The 14919-nt window shown below is 40.3% G+C and overlaps 1 protein-coding gene across 3 annotated transcripts in view; it reads left to right on the top strand.

Moving 5' to 3' along the window:
* Positions 1–14919, top strand: part of Dnai4 (dynein axonemal intermediate chain 4) — a 64262-nt gene that overhangs the window by 35073 nt on the left and 14270 nt on the right. For 2 of the 3 annotated variants that reach the window (XM_036179698.1, XM_036179700.1), the window contains exons 9-11: positions 6094–6320; positions 12904–12990; positions 14567–14718. In XM_036179698.1, the coding sequence (XP_036035591.1) occupies positions 6094–6320; positions 12904–12990; positions 14567–14718 (466 nt within the window). The remainder of the gene's footprint in view (positions 1–6093; positions 6321–12903; positions 12991–14566; positions 14719–14919) is intronic. The other variant, XM_036179699.1, reaches the window with a different exon arrangement.

Raw genomic sequence — 14919 nt, 5'->3', positions numbered from 1 at the left:
CATATGAGTAGCACTGGAGTCCAGACTAGGGAATCCACAGAAGGGTTGTCCCTCAAATTTAAAGCTTCAAGGTTGTCCTTATTTTCTCCTGTTCCTGCATCAAATGAGGCACTTGTTTTTTACAGTGTTTTTTTTTGTGTTTGGTCTCCCTGTGTACCGCCATTAACTCTTCACGTTCCAACTGCTTCAGCACTGCTCCCTAATATTAGTGACAGGGACATTCATCCCATTATCACTACTGCACATCCCCGAATGTGTTCACAGAATATTATACTTTAGTTATTTGCAAATTTATTTTCAGTTTTATGACTTTCTGATGCTGGATCCCAGGTCCTTGTTCACTTCTAGGCCCCCGAGTGATTTTTTTTGTTTCTTCTGTTTTTTTTTTTTTTAAAGAAATTAATTCAGGGGCTGGAGATTTAGCTCAGTGGTAGAACGCTTGCCTAGCAAGCACAAGGCCCTGGGATCGGTCCTCAGCTCCACAAAAAATAAAAATAAAAAATAAAAATAAAAAATAAAATAATAATAATAATAATTCAGCCTTTAAGCACTTGACTGAAGTGAAATTTATAAAGGTTACATAGTGAGTCATTTGATTCCAAGTTAATTCTTGCCACTAACGGACCCTATCTTGTAGGTTTATCCTAAACCCCTCCTGGCCATTCAGTGCTCTAGATGTTCAGAGCCTTCCCATTGCTTAGGGCCAGCTTCGTGTCTCCGAGTGCATCATTCCAGATATCTGTAGTCTGGCCAGAGACCGTCATTATGTTGTGTGGAGTTGCCTTGGAGTTCAGAGAACGATATAGTCCCATTGTATAGAGTCCCATCATGAACTCATCCTGATCCTCTAATCAAAGTTAATCTCCTATGTGGTTACATCAACAATTAGATTACAAAGTAACATGTGTGGGAAATCACTATAGGCTTTTTGCCTGGAGAAAGCCAGGATACTGTTTTAGAACTATGATCCTCTTTCATGTAAGGTTGCTATCTTAAAATGTGTTTCATGGATACTGTTCCATTCTATATCTAAAGAGTTGTATACTTGCAATTTAAAGTTCTGTAAATATTGACATTTACAAAGCTGAACTGTTAGTATATTACTTGCTTACTAATTAAAATAATGGAACAAATATTTTAATGTGTAAGATTTATAGAAAGTGGCATGTTTATATTTAAACTGTGTTTTTAACATATGTAGAAAAGTAACAAAGTTACATAACTAATACCCTGGTCAACACAGAGACTATACCCATAAACTATCAAGATGATCTTGTGCTGGTTGCATGTAAACCCACCCGCCAGGCAGCAGTTGACTTTATCTGTAACCACAAGTCAAATTTCCCAGTTGTGCTATATCATGTAAGTGCATTCACATGATAAATACTGTTTCTTGAGCCAGTGAGATGACTCAGCAGGTAAAGGCACTTGCCATCTAACCTAAGTTTGATTCCCAAGAATGCACAGGGTAGAGAAAACTGACTCTTGCATGCCATCTGGCTCCCATACACATGTCCATGCACACACATACACACACACGCAAGTGCATGTGTGCACACACACACACACACATTCACAGATGTAATAATAAAAAGTTAAAATAAGCTTGAGTTTAGTTCTTTCACTCATCATTCCTGATGTTAAGATTCAGCTGGAATCTTAACAGGAAACCCAGGACATTCTGGATATCACTGAAGGATCAGAACTAAGTTGAAGACTCGAGACTTTAATATTAATATTAATTTAATAGTAAGCTATAGTAGTTAAGATAGTGCAGTGTTGGTGAGAAGGTAAACAGGTGAATTAACAATTGAGAGAGCTCAGAAACAGATCTATCTAGTCAACTGATCTTTGGCAAAAGACAATACAACAGAAATAAAGGCAGTCTTTACAACAAATGAAGTTAACATCCCCATACAAAAAGCAAATCTAGCCACAGTCCATAGAATCCATAAGAAAATAGCTGAAATAGATTATAGACTTCAATATAAAGTAAAACTCCCCAAACACAAGAAACACCACAGAGAGAATAAAAAGACCAGCCACTGGAGGAAATGTTCACAGAAGACAGAGTTGATAGAAAACTGCCTCGTAAATATGTACAAGTATATCTAAAGACTTATGATCACAAAAACATGCTGGGCATTGTGCACATGCCTATCATGCCAGCACTCACTAGATGTAGTCAAGAGGATCAGGAGTTGAAGACTAAGCTGGGCTACATGAGAGCCAGTCTAAAACAACAGCAACCAAAGACCAACACCCCGTATTCATGACTTAACATGAGAAGAAGCTTGATGTGATGCACATCTGAACCAGCACTCTACGGGCTGAGACAGGAGCATGAAGAGTTCAAAGTCTGGGTCTGGAGAGATAGCTGCGCAGGTAACAATGGTCTGTAACTCCAATCCCACCAAACCTCATGCCTTCTTCTGGCTTCCAACAGTAGTACCAAGCACACATGAGGTGCCCAAACATACATGCAGGCAAAACACCCATAAACATTAAAATAGAATAAAAAAACCCAAACTTAAACAGCAATAAAAAACAAACAAAAAGGAGTTTAAAATCTGCCTGATCTACATAGCAAAATTCTGTCTCAAAATTAGTAAAAGGTATGGAGAGAAATCTCACCAAGGACTATATCCAGATGGGAAACGATATCATTGGGGAATTACAAATTAAAACAACTGTGAGGTAAATAAAACAACATGCCTGTTAGAATGGCTGGATCCCAAACACATGGCAATCCCAAATGCTGGTGAAGATGAGGGACAAGAGCTTATTCGTGACTGGTGGGAATGTACACTGTTGTGTCTGGTCTGCAAGACAACTTGACACTTATAAAACTAAGATCAGTCTTACTGTACAGTCTATCAAGTGTATCTTGGTAGGTACTCAGATGAGCAGAAAATATATACCCACACTTGTTGTTAGTTGTTATTACTCTTTGGCTCTTTGGGGGCCTGCCACCTAGCTCCCAAATAAATTACATGAGGCTTATTCTTTCTTATGAATGGTTGGCCTTAGCTTGGCTTGTTTCTATTCAGTTTTTCTTAAATTATCCCATCTACTTTTTGCCTCTGAGCTTTTACCTTTTTATATTTCTGTATATCTTTTCTTTACTTCCTACTCCTCTATCTGGCTGTGTGGCAGGGTGGCTGGCCCCTTCTATTCTTGCTTCTTCACCTCTCTTCCCAGATTTCTCCTCCTATTTATTTTCTCTGCCTGCCAGCCCTGTCTATCCTTTCTCCTGACTTGCTATTGGCCATTCAGCTCTTTGTTAGACCAACCAAGTGTTTTAGACAGGCAAAGTAACACAATTTCACAGAGTTAAACAAATGCAACATAAAAGAATGTAACAATTTTTGCATCATTAAACAAATATTCCACAGCATAAATGAATGTAACACATCTTAAAATTCCCCAACACACACTCATCAAAAGGCCCTCTACACAGTGTTTATGGGAACCTATTTTATAACTCCTCAAGTTTGAAAGCAAGCAAAATTTCCATTACTCAGTAAAGGGATAGACTGAGGTACAGACATTGTTTCGTGCTGAGTCATTGAGTTCTGAGTAGACATGGAGGAGGACCACATGCATGTTACTTTGTGAACAAACTCAGCCTAAAAATGGCACAATCTGTGATTCCAACCATAAGACATCCTCAGAAAGGCAAAACTATGTAGAGAATGGGAAGAGCAGTGGTTGCCAAAGGTGAGGGTACATCAAGGGGGAAAACCTGAACCTAAGTTTTCAGGACAATGAGACTATTGTGAAGAGTACTGTAATGGGTAATACCTGCCAATCACATTTCTCAAAACCCATAGGCTGTACTACATGGGAATAAATTCTCATGTAAATTTTTGATGATAGTGACAGCAAGCCAAAGGTAACATCACTTTCCTGAAAGGATATAGGCTAGCACTACTGCCAAGGACTTTACATAAGCAGGCAGATTGGTTCCCAGTACATTTCTCATTCAGCTCATAGATGTGGCTTATGTAGAAAGAAGATGGCTCTTAGAAAAAAACAGTGAACTATTAAAAAATATTCGAATTATTATAAAGGTGGTGATTTAAATTTCAGCGCCATTCTGGTTATAGCTTCTTAATGGGGTCAGTTATTTTTCTTGTTGCCATGACAAAATACCTGACCAAAGCAACTTAAGGAAGAAAAGATTTACTTTTTTTTTTTTTTTTTTTGCTCACTGTTTAAGAGGATACTGTCACTGGGCAGTGGTGGTGCACGCCTTTAATCCCAGCACTCGGGAGGCAGAACCAGGCGGATCTCTGTGAATTTGAGGCCAACCTGGTCTACAGAGTGAGATCCAGGACAGGCACCAAAACTACACAGAGAAACCCTGCCTCTAAACCCCCCCCCCCCAAAAAAAGAGGATACTGTCCATCGTGCCAGGGAAGACATGGCAGAGTCCATGGCAGCAGTAGCACACAGCTGGTACTCCATACGGAATAGTGCTCTTCTCATTTTGCTTCATTCTTTTGGAACCCTAGCCCATGGGGTGTTGGCTCTCACCTTCAAGATGAGCCTGAGTTAACCATCTCTGGAAATGCCCTTGTAGATGGGGCGGACAGCTGACTCCTACGTGATTCTAATCTCCAGGCAAGGTGTTAATGAAGTTCAACCATAATGATGCTATTCTTGTTGGTCAACTGGACCACATCTGAAATAAACTAAAACCCAGACAACTGGGTATGCCTGTAAGGGATTTTTTTTTCTTAATTAAATCATTTAAAAGTGGGAAGACCAGTTTTAATCCAGATCTTCTGAGGTTAGAAGATCCACCTTCTGCTGGCAGCCTATATAAGGGACATGGAAGAAGGAAGCTTTCTCTCTCTTTGCCTGTTTGCCCTCACTCTCACAGGCAAGTCTATTCATTCGCTGCCATTAGAGCCTACTTCTTTGGGATTCTGACGAATATGGAAAACCAGTTGAGACATCCAGCCTTGTGGACTGAACAACTACTGAATTCTTGGGACTTTCTGTTGGTAGGCAGCCTTTGTTGGATTAGCTGGACCACAGCCTGTAAGTCACTCTAATAAGCCCTCTAGAGAACCCTGACTAATGCAGCCATCCTCACAACATAAGTAATTAAACACATGTAGTTTTCAATAAGGCAAATAGTTCTGTGCCCCTCCACATTTATTTTCAGTGGTTCTACAGCCCTACAATTACAATTTAGGGCCCTCCAATAAGACATTGCATTGGTCTATTTCATGGATGTTGATTGGACCCTGTAAGCAAGATGCAAATAATTTGTCAGATACTTTGATACCAGAAGATAAGAATTAAATGTGGAGGGAAAAAACCCAGAAGAATCCTGCCCCACTTAAAGATATTCTCATTCTCTCTCTCCTCTTTCTGTCTGTCTCTGTCTGTCTGTCTCTCTCTCTCTCTCTCTCTCTCTCTCTCTCTCTCTCTCTGTGTGTGTGTGTGTGTGTGATGTGTAGGCAGTACATGCATGTGAGAGTGTGTGGTAACCTATGCTCACGTACATTGTAAAGAGGCCAGAACAACATAACATGTGGTATTTCCATCTGCTGTTTTCTGCCTTATTGCCTTGAGACTGAACCAGAAGTTCCTTTCTATTTGGTTAGGCTGGCCAGCCAGTGAGCTTTTAGGATCTTCATGTCTCTGCCCTACAATACTAGGATTATGAGCATGTGTAGCCATAGTCAGCTTTTCTCTTATGTTCTGGAGATTTAAACTTAGGTACTTAACGCTTGCAGAACAAGCACTCTTACCTACTAAGCCATCTCCCCAGCCTCAAGTTGTATACTTTTCTCAGGTAAAGTTGTTGGCTCCTTCCCAACAAAAACAGGCATGAAGCTTGTTTTCTGTTTTCAAGTAGCAGCATTTGGATGTGCTACTCTGGCCCATTCTCTGAGTGACCAGAAAGTCTGCTGTCAGAAGTCTTCAGTAGGTCTGGGTTACCAGTCAGGTACCCTGTCAGTTTGACTGTGTGTTTCAGTAGATCTAGTGGTATTGGAAGTGTCAGTGACAGATAGAGATGCTATTCAGATACTTTGGGGTAGAGAGCAATGATATCTCTGTTTGATTTAACTTTAGAACGTGAACCTGAAGAGCCTGAAGAAGTTTTGGAAGAAGTAGTACATGAAGAATCAGAGGAAGAGATTAAGAAGGAGGAAGCAGAAGAAATGGAAATGGAGCTAGAACTAGAGATGACCACAGAGCAGTCAACAATACCAGCCAATTTGGAACGGCTCTGGTCTTTTACCTGTGACTTAACTAAAGGCCTTAATGTGAGCAGCCTTGCCTGGAATAAAGCAAATTCAGTAAGTTACCAAATGCTCTAACAATTGTATCCCAGTGTTTAAAGGGCAAGTCTTTTGTAAATTTTCATTTATTATTTTGTGTGTATGTGTAAGGTTTGTGTGTGTGTGTGTGTACAGGCTAGCTGGCCAGTGATTTTCCAAGTAATTCTCTAGTCTCCACCTCTGGAATCACAAATGTGAGACAACACATCTGTCTTTTGGGGGTTCTGGACACTGAACTCAGGTCATCAGGCATGTGTAGCAAATGCTTCTGCTCACGGAACTGTCTTACTGGTCCTCACTGGCAAATTCTAAAATAAAGAGTTTTTGTTTGTTTCTTTGTTTTTATTCAGACATGGGCAAAGGATTTTTTAATTTTAATTTTATTTAATTAACATTTTTTTCTTTTATTTTACCTATGGACCACAGTTTCCACTCCCTCCTCTCCTCTGGTTCCCTTCCCTGGACTCCCATCTGCCCCTGTTGTTGATGGTATTTTACTCTTTTGAGGGTCTGCCAACCAACTACCAAATTCTTACTTATAAATGTCCATCCTTAGCTTGGCTTGTTTCTTGCCAGTTTTCCTTAACTTAAATTATCCCATCTAGCTTTTGCCTCTGGGCTTTTCCCATTCTCTAACTTCTGTAAATCTTACTTTTACTCTGTGGCTTGCTGTGTAGCTAGGTGGCTGGCCCCTAGAGTCCTCTTTTTCTCTGGCTACTTCCTTGATCATTTAACTCCCAGATTTCACCTCCTATAGATTCTCTCTGCCTGCCAGCCCCACCTATCCTATCTCCTGCCTCGCTATTGGTCGTTCAGTTCTTTATTAGACCATCAGCTGTTTTAGACAGGCATAGTAACACAGTTTCATAGAGTTAAACAAATGCAAAATAAACAAAAGTAACACATGTTAAAATAATATTCTATAACATTTTCCCCTTTTGTCTATATAAAATAATAAAAGGTTTTAACTTTAACATAATAAGACTGTACACAGTAAGAACATTTACCAAGTAAAGATAATGTTTACAATGTAATGAATTCCAGTTCATTTGTGTCTGACAAATTAAAAGAAAATACTCCATTATCTATCATATCTTAGTGAATCTAAAGTTTTATACCTAATTTACTCTCTATCATAACTAAGGAAAACTATAACTCTAATTATTTAGTCTTTAACTCCATCAAAGACCCCAGAAGGAATTAATGTTACCTAACAACAGAGACAACTGCCTGGACAGTCATCCAAAGTTCCTCTGCAACGTTGGTGCATCCATCTTCAGCCTACAGGCCCAAAATATCTGGCAAACTTTTCAGTGAAGCAGGAAATTTGAAGGACTGTCCTGCCTTGTTTTGGCAAAGTTCAGTGGTCACTTTCCTGTGTCCCCTGCAGAATATCTGGCAGACTCTTCTGTGAAGCAGGTATTTGAAGGACTGTCCTGCCTTGTTTTGGCAAGGATCAGTGGTCATTTTCCTGTGAGTCCTGCTTGTCCAGTATGTACAGCATATTGTCAGCAGTCAAAGGCAAGAGCAGTTTCTTTGCCCAGTGGCTGACTTTGCCACAATGAAAGCAAACTCCATAAGGAGTTTCTTCAATGCCCATCATCATCTCTGAAGTAAATTTGTGCTGCCAGAAGCAGATATGTCTCATTGTCATGAAAATCTTTATGTTAAAAAAAAAACATTTTAAATGCCATAATCAGTAGATCTTTGAAAGATTTGAAAACCATCTATTTATCTAAAATATATGTCTATATGATCTGTAAGCATATCTAACATATCTACAAATTTGATTGTTATAAATGACTAATGACTAACCTATATTTCCTGATTATCCTATATAGTTTATAATAAGAGCTTTCAAAAACTAGGATTTTACCTTACATATTTAAATAAACTGCAGAGATACATACCTTAAACAAGAGTAAAAACATATATATGTAATATGTTGTAAAAAAATAACCTTAAATTTTTATCAAGATATAAAATACCTTCAACAAGAGTAGAAACATATATACAGTATAACAAAAATAACTTTAAATTTGTATCAATATTCTATATTCCCCTAGATGATAACAAACATCCATAACCCACCAAATAACCAAAATCCTCCCACACCCCTGTTGGGAATGTAGACGCTGTGTTCTCCAAAGAGCTTCCTGCTTTCTGTGGACAGAGCATCATTCGGGTTCCAGAGAGAAAATCTAAGATAATGGCCAAGTCCTGGGAAGACCATCAGTACCCTTTGCTGATAGATATCACCTGTCAAGATTCAGGAGGTCTTGCCTGATCAAACCTGATCCATATTAACCCTGAAGGAATCCCCAGCCTCTCATCTCCTGTGGGAACAAAACTCCAAAGCATTTTTGATTTCCATTTGAAAAATACATTTTTTTTTAACTTTCTTAAAGTTAAGGCTTTCCTAAGGTATAAAGACTGGTTTATTTCATCAGTTCCTCTTTCAATCTCATGTTTCTCATTGTTGTTTTCATATTACCTTTCAAAAATTTCAGAATCAACACAATAACATACAGGATACAGACTCCCTGTGTGTTTCCCATGTCTACGTGGCATATTCCTTTTTCTTTTATATTACTTTATTTCTCTCTTTAAAGACTTTATTTTTAAACTATTTTTTTCCTCTATGACTATACCTTTTTTCTTTTAAGCCTCCACACATGGTTAAACACACTGTAACCTCTTTAGAGGCTTTTCCATCTGGACCTCCTTTATCATGTATCTTCGGCCTTTTTTGACCCTGTGAGCAAACTTTTAAACTGCTAACCCACGCCTGGATTCTCCTCATGTGGCTCTCAACTGGCTCGTCAGCTTCTTGGGTCATGAAGGCCAAATGTGAAGCTAGTAACCCAGTGGGAGGTTTGTCTGACCAGGAACTGCGTTCAACCTTCCAAGAGCTGTGGCAGGCACTTTTCTTAGTTTTTCTTGTTCATTCCTACTTAACATACTAGCTCCTCAAGGGCTTGCCAACAGACAGGAATTGTTAAAGGAGCTATATCTTTTTTTTTTTTTTTTTTTTTTTTTACTTTCTCAGGTACTATGGAAATTCAAGCGCCATGTTGGTACACCAAAATGTTGTTGGTTTATTTTTGCTCTTTTGTGGGCCTACCACCTAGCTCCCAAATAAATCACACATGGAGGCTTATTCTTGAATATAAATGCCTGACCTTAGCTTGGCTTGTTTCTAGCCAGCTTCTCTTAACTTTAAGTTATCCCATCTATCGTTGGCCTAGGGGCTTTTATCTTTCTCTATTCTTGTATACCTTTTCTTTCCTTCTTACACTGTGTCTGGCTTGTGTGGCTGGGTGGCTGGCCCCTGGAGTCCTCTTCCTTCTCAAACTACTTCCTTGATCTCTTTCCTCCCAGATTTTTCCTTCTATATATTCTCTTTGCCTTAAGCCCCATCTATCCTTTCTCTTGCCTTGCTATTGGCCATTCAGATCTTTATTAGACCATCAGGTGTTTTAGACAGGCACAATAACACAGCTTCACAGAGTTAAATCCAAAATAAACAAAAGTAACACATCTTAAAATAATATTCCATAATATACCTCTCTCCCCATCCACTCCTCATCTCCATTCAGAAAGGGGTAGACCTCCCCTGGGCTTGAACAAAGCATGGCACATCAAGTTGAGACAGGGCTGAGCTCTTCCCCCTGCATCAAGGCTGGGGGAGGTAATCCAGCATGGGGAACAGGTTCCCCCAAACCAGCTAAGTGCCAGGGCAGGTCCTAATCTTACTACGAGGAGCCTCACGAACACACCAAACAACTACACTGTTGTTGTTTGTTTTCTGCTCTTTTGTGGGGCCCTCCACTCAGCTCCCAAATGGAGGCTTATTCTTACTTATAAACGTCCAGCCTTAGCTTGGCTTGTTTCTTCCCAGTTTTCCTTAACTTAAATTTTCCCATCTATATTTTGCCTCTGGGATTTTCCCATTCTCTTACTTATGTATATCTTCTTCTTACTCCATGGCTTGCTGTGTAGCTTGGTGACTGGCCCCTGGAGTTCTTCTCCTTCTCTAGCTACTCTTCTTTATTTTTTTTTTTTTTTGCCTCCCAGATTTCTCCTATATATTCCATCTGCCTGCCTGCCAGCCCTGTCTATTCTTTCTCCTGCCTTGCTATGGGCCATTCAATTCTTTATGAGACCACCAGGTGTTTTAGACAGGCAAAGTATCACAGCTTCATAGAGTTAAACAAATGCAACATAAACAAAAGTAACACAGATTAAAATAATATTCCCCAGTACCACACAATTGTCACACACATGCAGAGGGCCTAGGTCATTCCCATGCAGGCTCTCTAACTGTTAGTTCAGAGTCCATGTGCTCCCCAGAGCTCAGGTCAGCTGTCTCTGTGGATTTCCCCATCATGACCTTGACACCCCACCCCACCCCTCACCCCTGGCTCATATAATCCCTCTTCCCTTGCTTCAAGAGGACTCCCAGAGCTGGGCTGTGGGTCTCTGCATCTGCTTCCATCAGTTATTGGATAAAGGCTCTCTGATGACAGGGTAGTCACCAATCTGATTATAGGAGAAGGCCAGTTCAGGCACCCTCTCCACTATTGTCAGGAGTTTTAGCTGGGGTCATCCTTGTGGATTCTTGGGAGTTTCCCTGGCACCAGGTTTCCCCTAACCCTGAAACGCCCCTCCACACATAACAAGATGTCTCTTTCATTACTCTCCCTTTCTGTCCCACCCCAACCCACCTCCCATGTCCAGCCCACCCAACCCACTCCCTCAAGTTCTTGTCCCCCCACCCCCACCCAATTTACCCAGGAGATTGCTTCTATTTCCTCTTCCCAGGGAAATCCATGCATCCCTCTTTGGGCCCTCCTCATTGCCTATCCTCTCTGGTGCTGTGGATTGTAGGTTAGTTATACTTTACTCTAGTCCTAATATCCGCTTATGAGTGAGTACATACCATGATTGTCTTTCTGGTTTACGCTACTCAGGATGATTTTGTTCTAGTTGCATCCATTTCCTGCAGATTTTAAGAGTTCTTTTTTTTTTTTTTTTTTTTTTTTTTTTTTACAGCTGAGTAATACTCCATGTGTAAATGAACCACATTTTCCTTTCTTCAGTTGAGGGTCACCTCGGTTGTTTTCAGGTTCTGGCTATTATGAATAATGCTGCTATGAACATAGTTGAGCAAGTATCTGTAACACGAATCTTAAAAGGTCTTATTAATGAAATCAAACCTGGAGCCAGACATTGGGGTGAACACTAAAAGGTCAGAGAAACAGAACTATCCACAGTTAACCTCACCTCACCAATTCTTCAGCTGATCTCGTTTCCTCAAACTGGAAGCTTCTGTGTTCTCATCCAAATGGATCTCAGCTGAATTGCTGCTTAAAAGCCTAAAAGCTTAAGAGACCTCTAGTGTCCTGGTCCTCACCCCTTATATACCTTTCTGCTTCCTACCATCACTTCCTGGGATTAAAGTCATATAAAACATTTGTGGAATTCCTCAGGAATACTATAATATTATTAAATGCATAGGCAGCACTTCATATGTACCAGGAACTGTTTCAAGTTTTAAAAAAAAATTTTATTTTTATTCCTTTAAATTATATGTGTATATGTTTGTGTCCTAGGAAGCCAAAAGCAAACTGACTTCCTGGAACTGGAGTTGGAGGTGTTTGTGAGCACAGTGTAGGAAGGCCTGAGAACTGAACTTAGGTCTTCTGGAAGAGCACTACATGCTCTGAAATGCTGATCCATCTCTGTAGCCTCATGCTAACATACCTGTATGAGTTAGACCTTCCACTATCTTGATAGGAAACTAGAGGCACAAAGACAATAAATAATTGCTCTAACCTCACCCAAACAGGAAATGAAGCAGCCAGAATTCAAATGCAGACATCTGGCGGGAGAGTTCCCAAAGTCATTTGAGGCAGATAAGTTTGGTTCTAAACCTGTGAGTTGCCACCCCAAAGACCATTGGAAAACACATATTTACATTACAAGTCCTAATGTCAGCAAAATTATAGTTAGGAAGTAGCAACAAAAAGAATTTGAACTGTATTAAAGGGGTACAGCATTAGGAAGGTCAAGAACCACTGAGCTAGGGACTGGTTTATTTCTTTTTTTTGTTTGTTTGTTTGGTTGGTTGGTTTTGGTTTCTCTGTGTAGTTTTGGTGTCTGTCCTGGATCTCACTCTGTAGACCAGGCTGGCCTCAAACTCAGAGATCTGCCTAGCTCTGCCTCCTGAGTGCTGGGATTAAAGGTGTGCGCCACCATTGCCCGGCTGGTCTATTTGTTTTTAAAGGGAGATGTTTATTGAGTAGCAAAGCTGATGTTCTCTTGGGTTTTATATAACGTTTCTGAAGACATTCCCCAACTAGCAATTACATATATCATTTCAGGAATGACTGTATCTTTGGAATAGATACTTAGTGTAGTTTGAACTCAGAGCCTTGTACGTACTAAGCAAGCACTGTATCACAGAGCTGCAACCCCAGCCCAGTGCCAGCCCCAGCCCTCTGTTTTACCAGTAATTTTAATAGTTCATTAGTAGATCTCTTTATGCATTTGCTACTATTTCCTACCGTCCTTTGAAGTGTCTTTTTCTGGTTTTCAGGACCTTTTGGCTGTTGGCTATGGGAACTTTGGATTCAAAGAGCAAAAAAGAGGGATGGCTTGCTGCTGGTCAATAAAGAACCCCATGGTAACCCAAACAGGGATAAGAATATCTTTATCTCATGAGATGTTGACAGGGTTTTTCACACTGTGTACCTGTGTGCGGTAATTCAGCAAAGTCTGGACTATTTTCTCAGTCAAGACTTTCTACTTTCTAATGTGTGTTCATCACGTGTGCTAGTGTGTATGCACTTGTGCATACACTCGTGTGTGTGTGTGTGTGTGTGTGTGTGTGTGTGTGTGTGTGTGTGTGTCAGAGTACACAGCCCAAGAAATACCTCAGTGCCGTACACCTTCTGCTTTTGAGTCAGGGTTTCTCACTGGCTTGGATCTCATTAAGTAGATGAGACAGGCTGGCCAGCTAGCCTGAGAGCCCCTTGTCTCTGCCCACCAACACTGGAATTAAAAACACATGCCACAGGAACCCAGCTTCTTGATGGCTTCCAGGACTCAAATTCAGGTCTTCATACTTGAAAAGGTAGGGACTTTACCAATGGAGCCATCTCCCTGGTCCTTACTGTTTTCTTTAGTTTAAATTCATAGTAATTACAATTCATTCTTATCTTTCATGGGGTCGACAGGAAATCATTTATGACTTCACACAATACATTTCAAGCCTCTTTTATTCACTGTGTTGTCACAGCTAAGTATAAAGGAGTCTGTAACTGAAGACCCTTTGAAAACACATGTAATTGAGGGAATCAGTAATAGGGATAGAGCACCCTATTCAGCAGGTAGAAAGAGTTAGTAATCTGAGAAAGAATCATGATTTTTCAGAAACATATATTAAGTCTCAGAATCAAGCCAGTGGGTAATCCCATCAATCAATCTAGATATCTAGGCTACCCAGATTTCTAGCCTAATAATAGTATGGATTTTATAAGGAGAAAGAATAAGGCTTTTAACTGAATAGCCCTGCTCATCTATTTCTGTATGGCTTTACATTGAATTTAACTCAGAAGTAAATGTGAAGCTGAAAACATGGAGGGTAAAAGAGCATATGCACTAGCTAAAGTTACTATGAGTAGCCACATTCCATCAGGATGCTGGGTTAGCACACAGAGGAATAAACTGTTGTGAGGGTGGGGGAACGGGCAGAAGTCGCCATCAGTAGCTCATCTCCCTTTCCACATAGGGATTAGGCAGAGGAAAGGATTTAGTCCATCCATGATAGAGTTGTGCAAAGAAGTAGCTTAGAGAGTTTGGGAGGATTTTTTTCTACTTGCTTTGTAGAAATACTAAAACAATCCAAGTTTCTGAAGCAAATGGCAGAAGACTCACGATCAGTTTGCAGCTCTATGTGTTTCTATCAGGAGGGAAGTATGTGTTGGTCACACCCATCCCTGTTAGAGGATTACCCAAATGTGACAACTTGTGCAGAAGTCCATGGAGGACTAAGGCTGTATATTAAGTCAAGGAAGTGACTATTTGAAGATTTGTTTTCATATGTGCTGGAAGCTATGGACAGGAATAACCGAAGGCAGACTAACTTCTCACATTCCCACCAGCATGAGACAACCTCATCACACACTGCCATCCTATGCTGCCTTACTGTGATCTGTAAAAAACGCTTAAAACGTAATAGAACATTTCCCTCCTCACAGTGGCCAGAGCGTATTTACCACAGTCCACATGGAGTTACTTCTGTGGATTTTTCGATCGGCGCACCCAATCTGCTAGCAGTTGGCTACCACAATGGCACGATTGCCATTTATAATGTGCAGAGCAGCAGTACCACTCCAGTTCTGGACAGTAGGTGAGAATCCACCCACTAGATGAGCAAACATGCAATGCATGATCCCCCCCTCCCCTGAACATATATAAGACTGAATGTTTTTACTTTTAAATGAAAGCTTAACTTTCCATTTCATTTCAAAACTTTTGATTCTGTTCTTACTGAGACTATCATACCATCGATTTCAAAATGTTGTCTCCAGCCAGAGTATTTCATACTCAT

The sequence above is a fragment of the Onychomys torridus genome, chromosome 2, assembly GCF_903995425.1.
Source record: "Onychomys torridus chromosome 2, mOncTor1.1, whole genome shotgun sequence".
Classification (NCBI taxonomy): Eukaryota; Metazoa; Chordata; class Mammalia; order Rodentia; family Cricetidae; genus Onychomys; species Onychomys torridus.
Note: the sequence above shows the minus strand (reverse complement) of the source record. Positions and strands in the feature narration are given on the sequence as shown.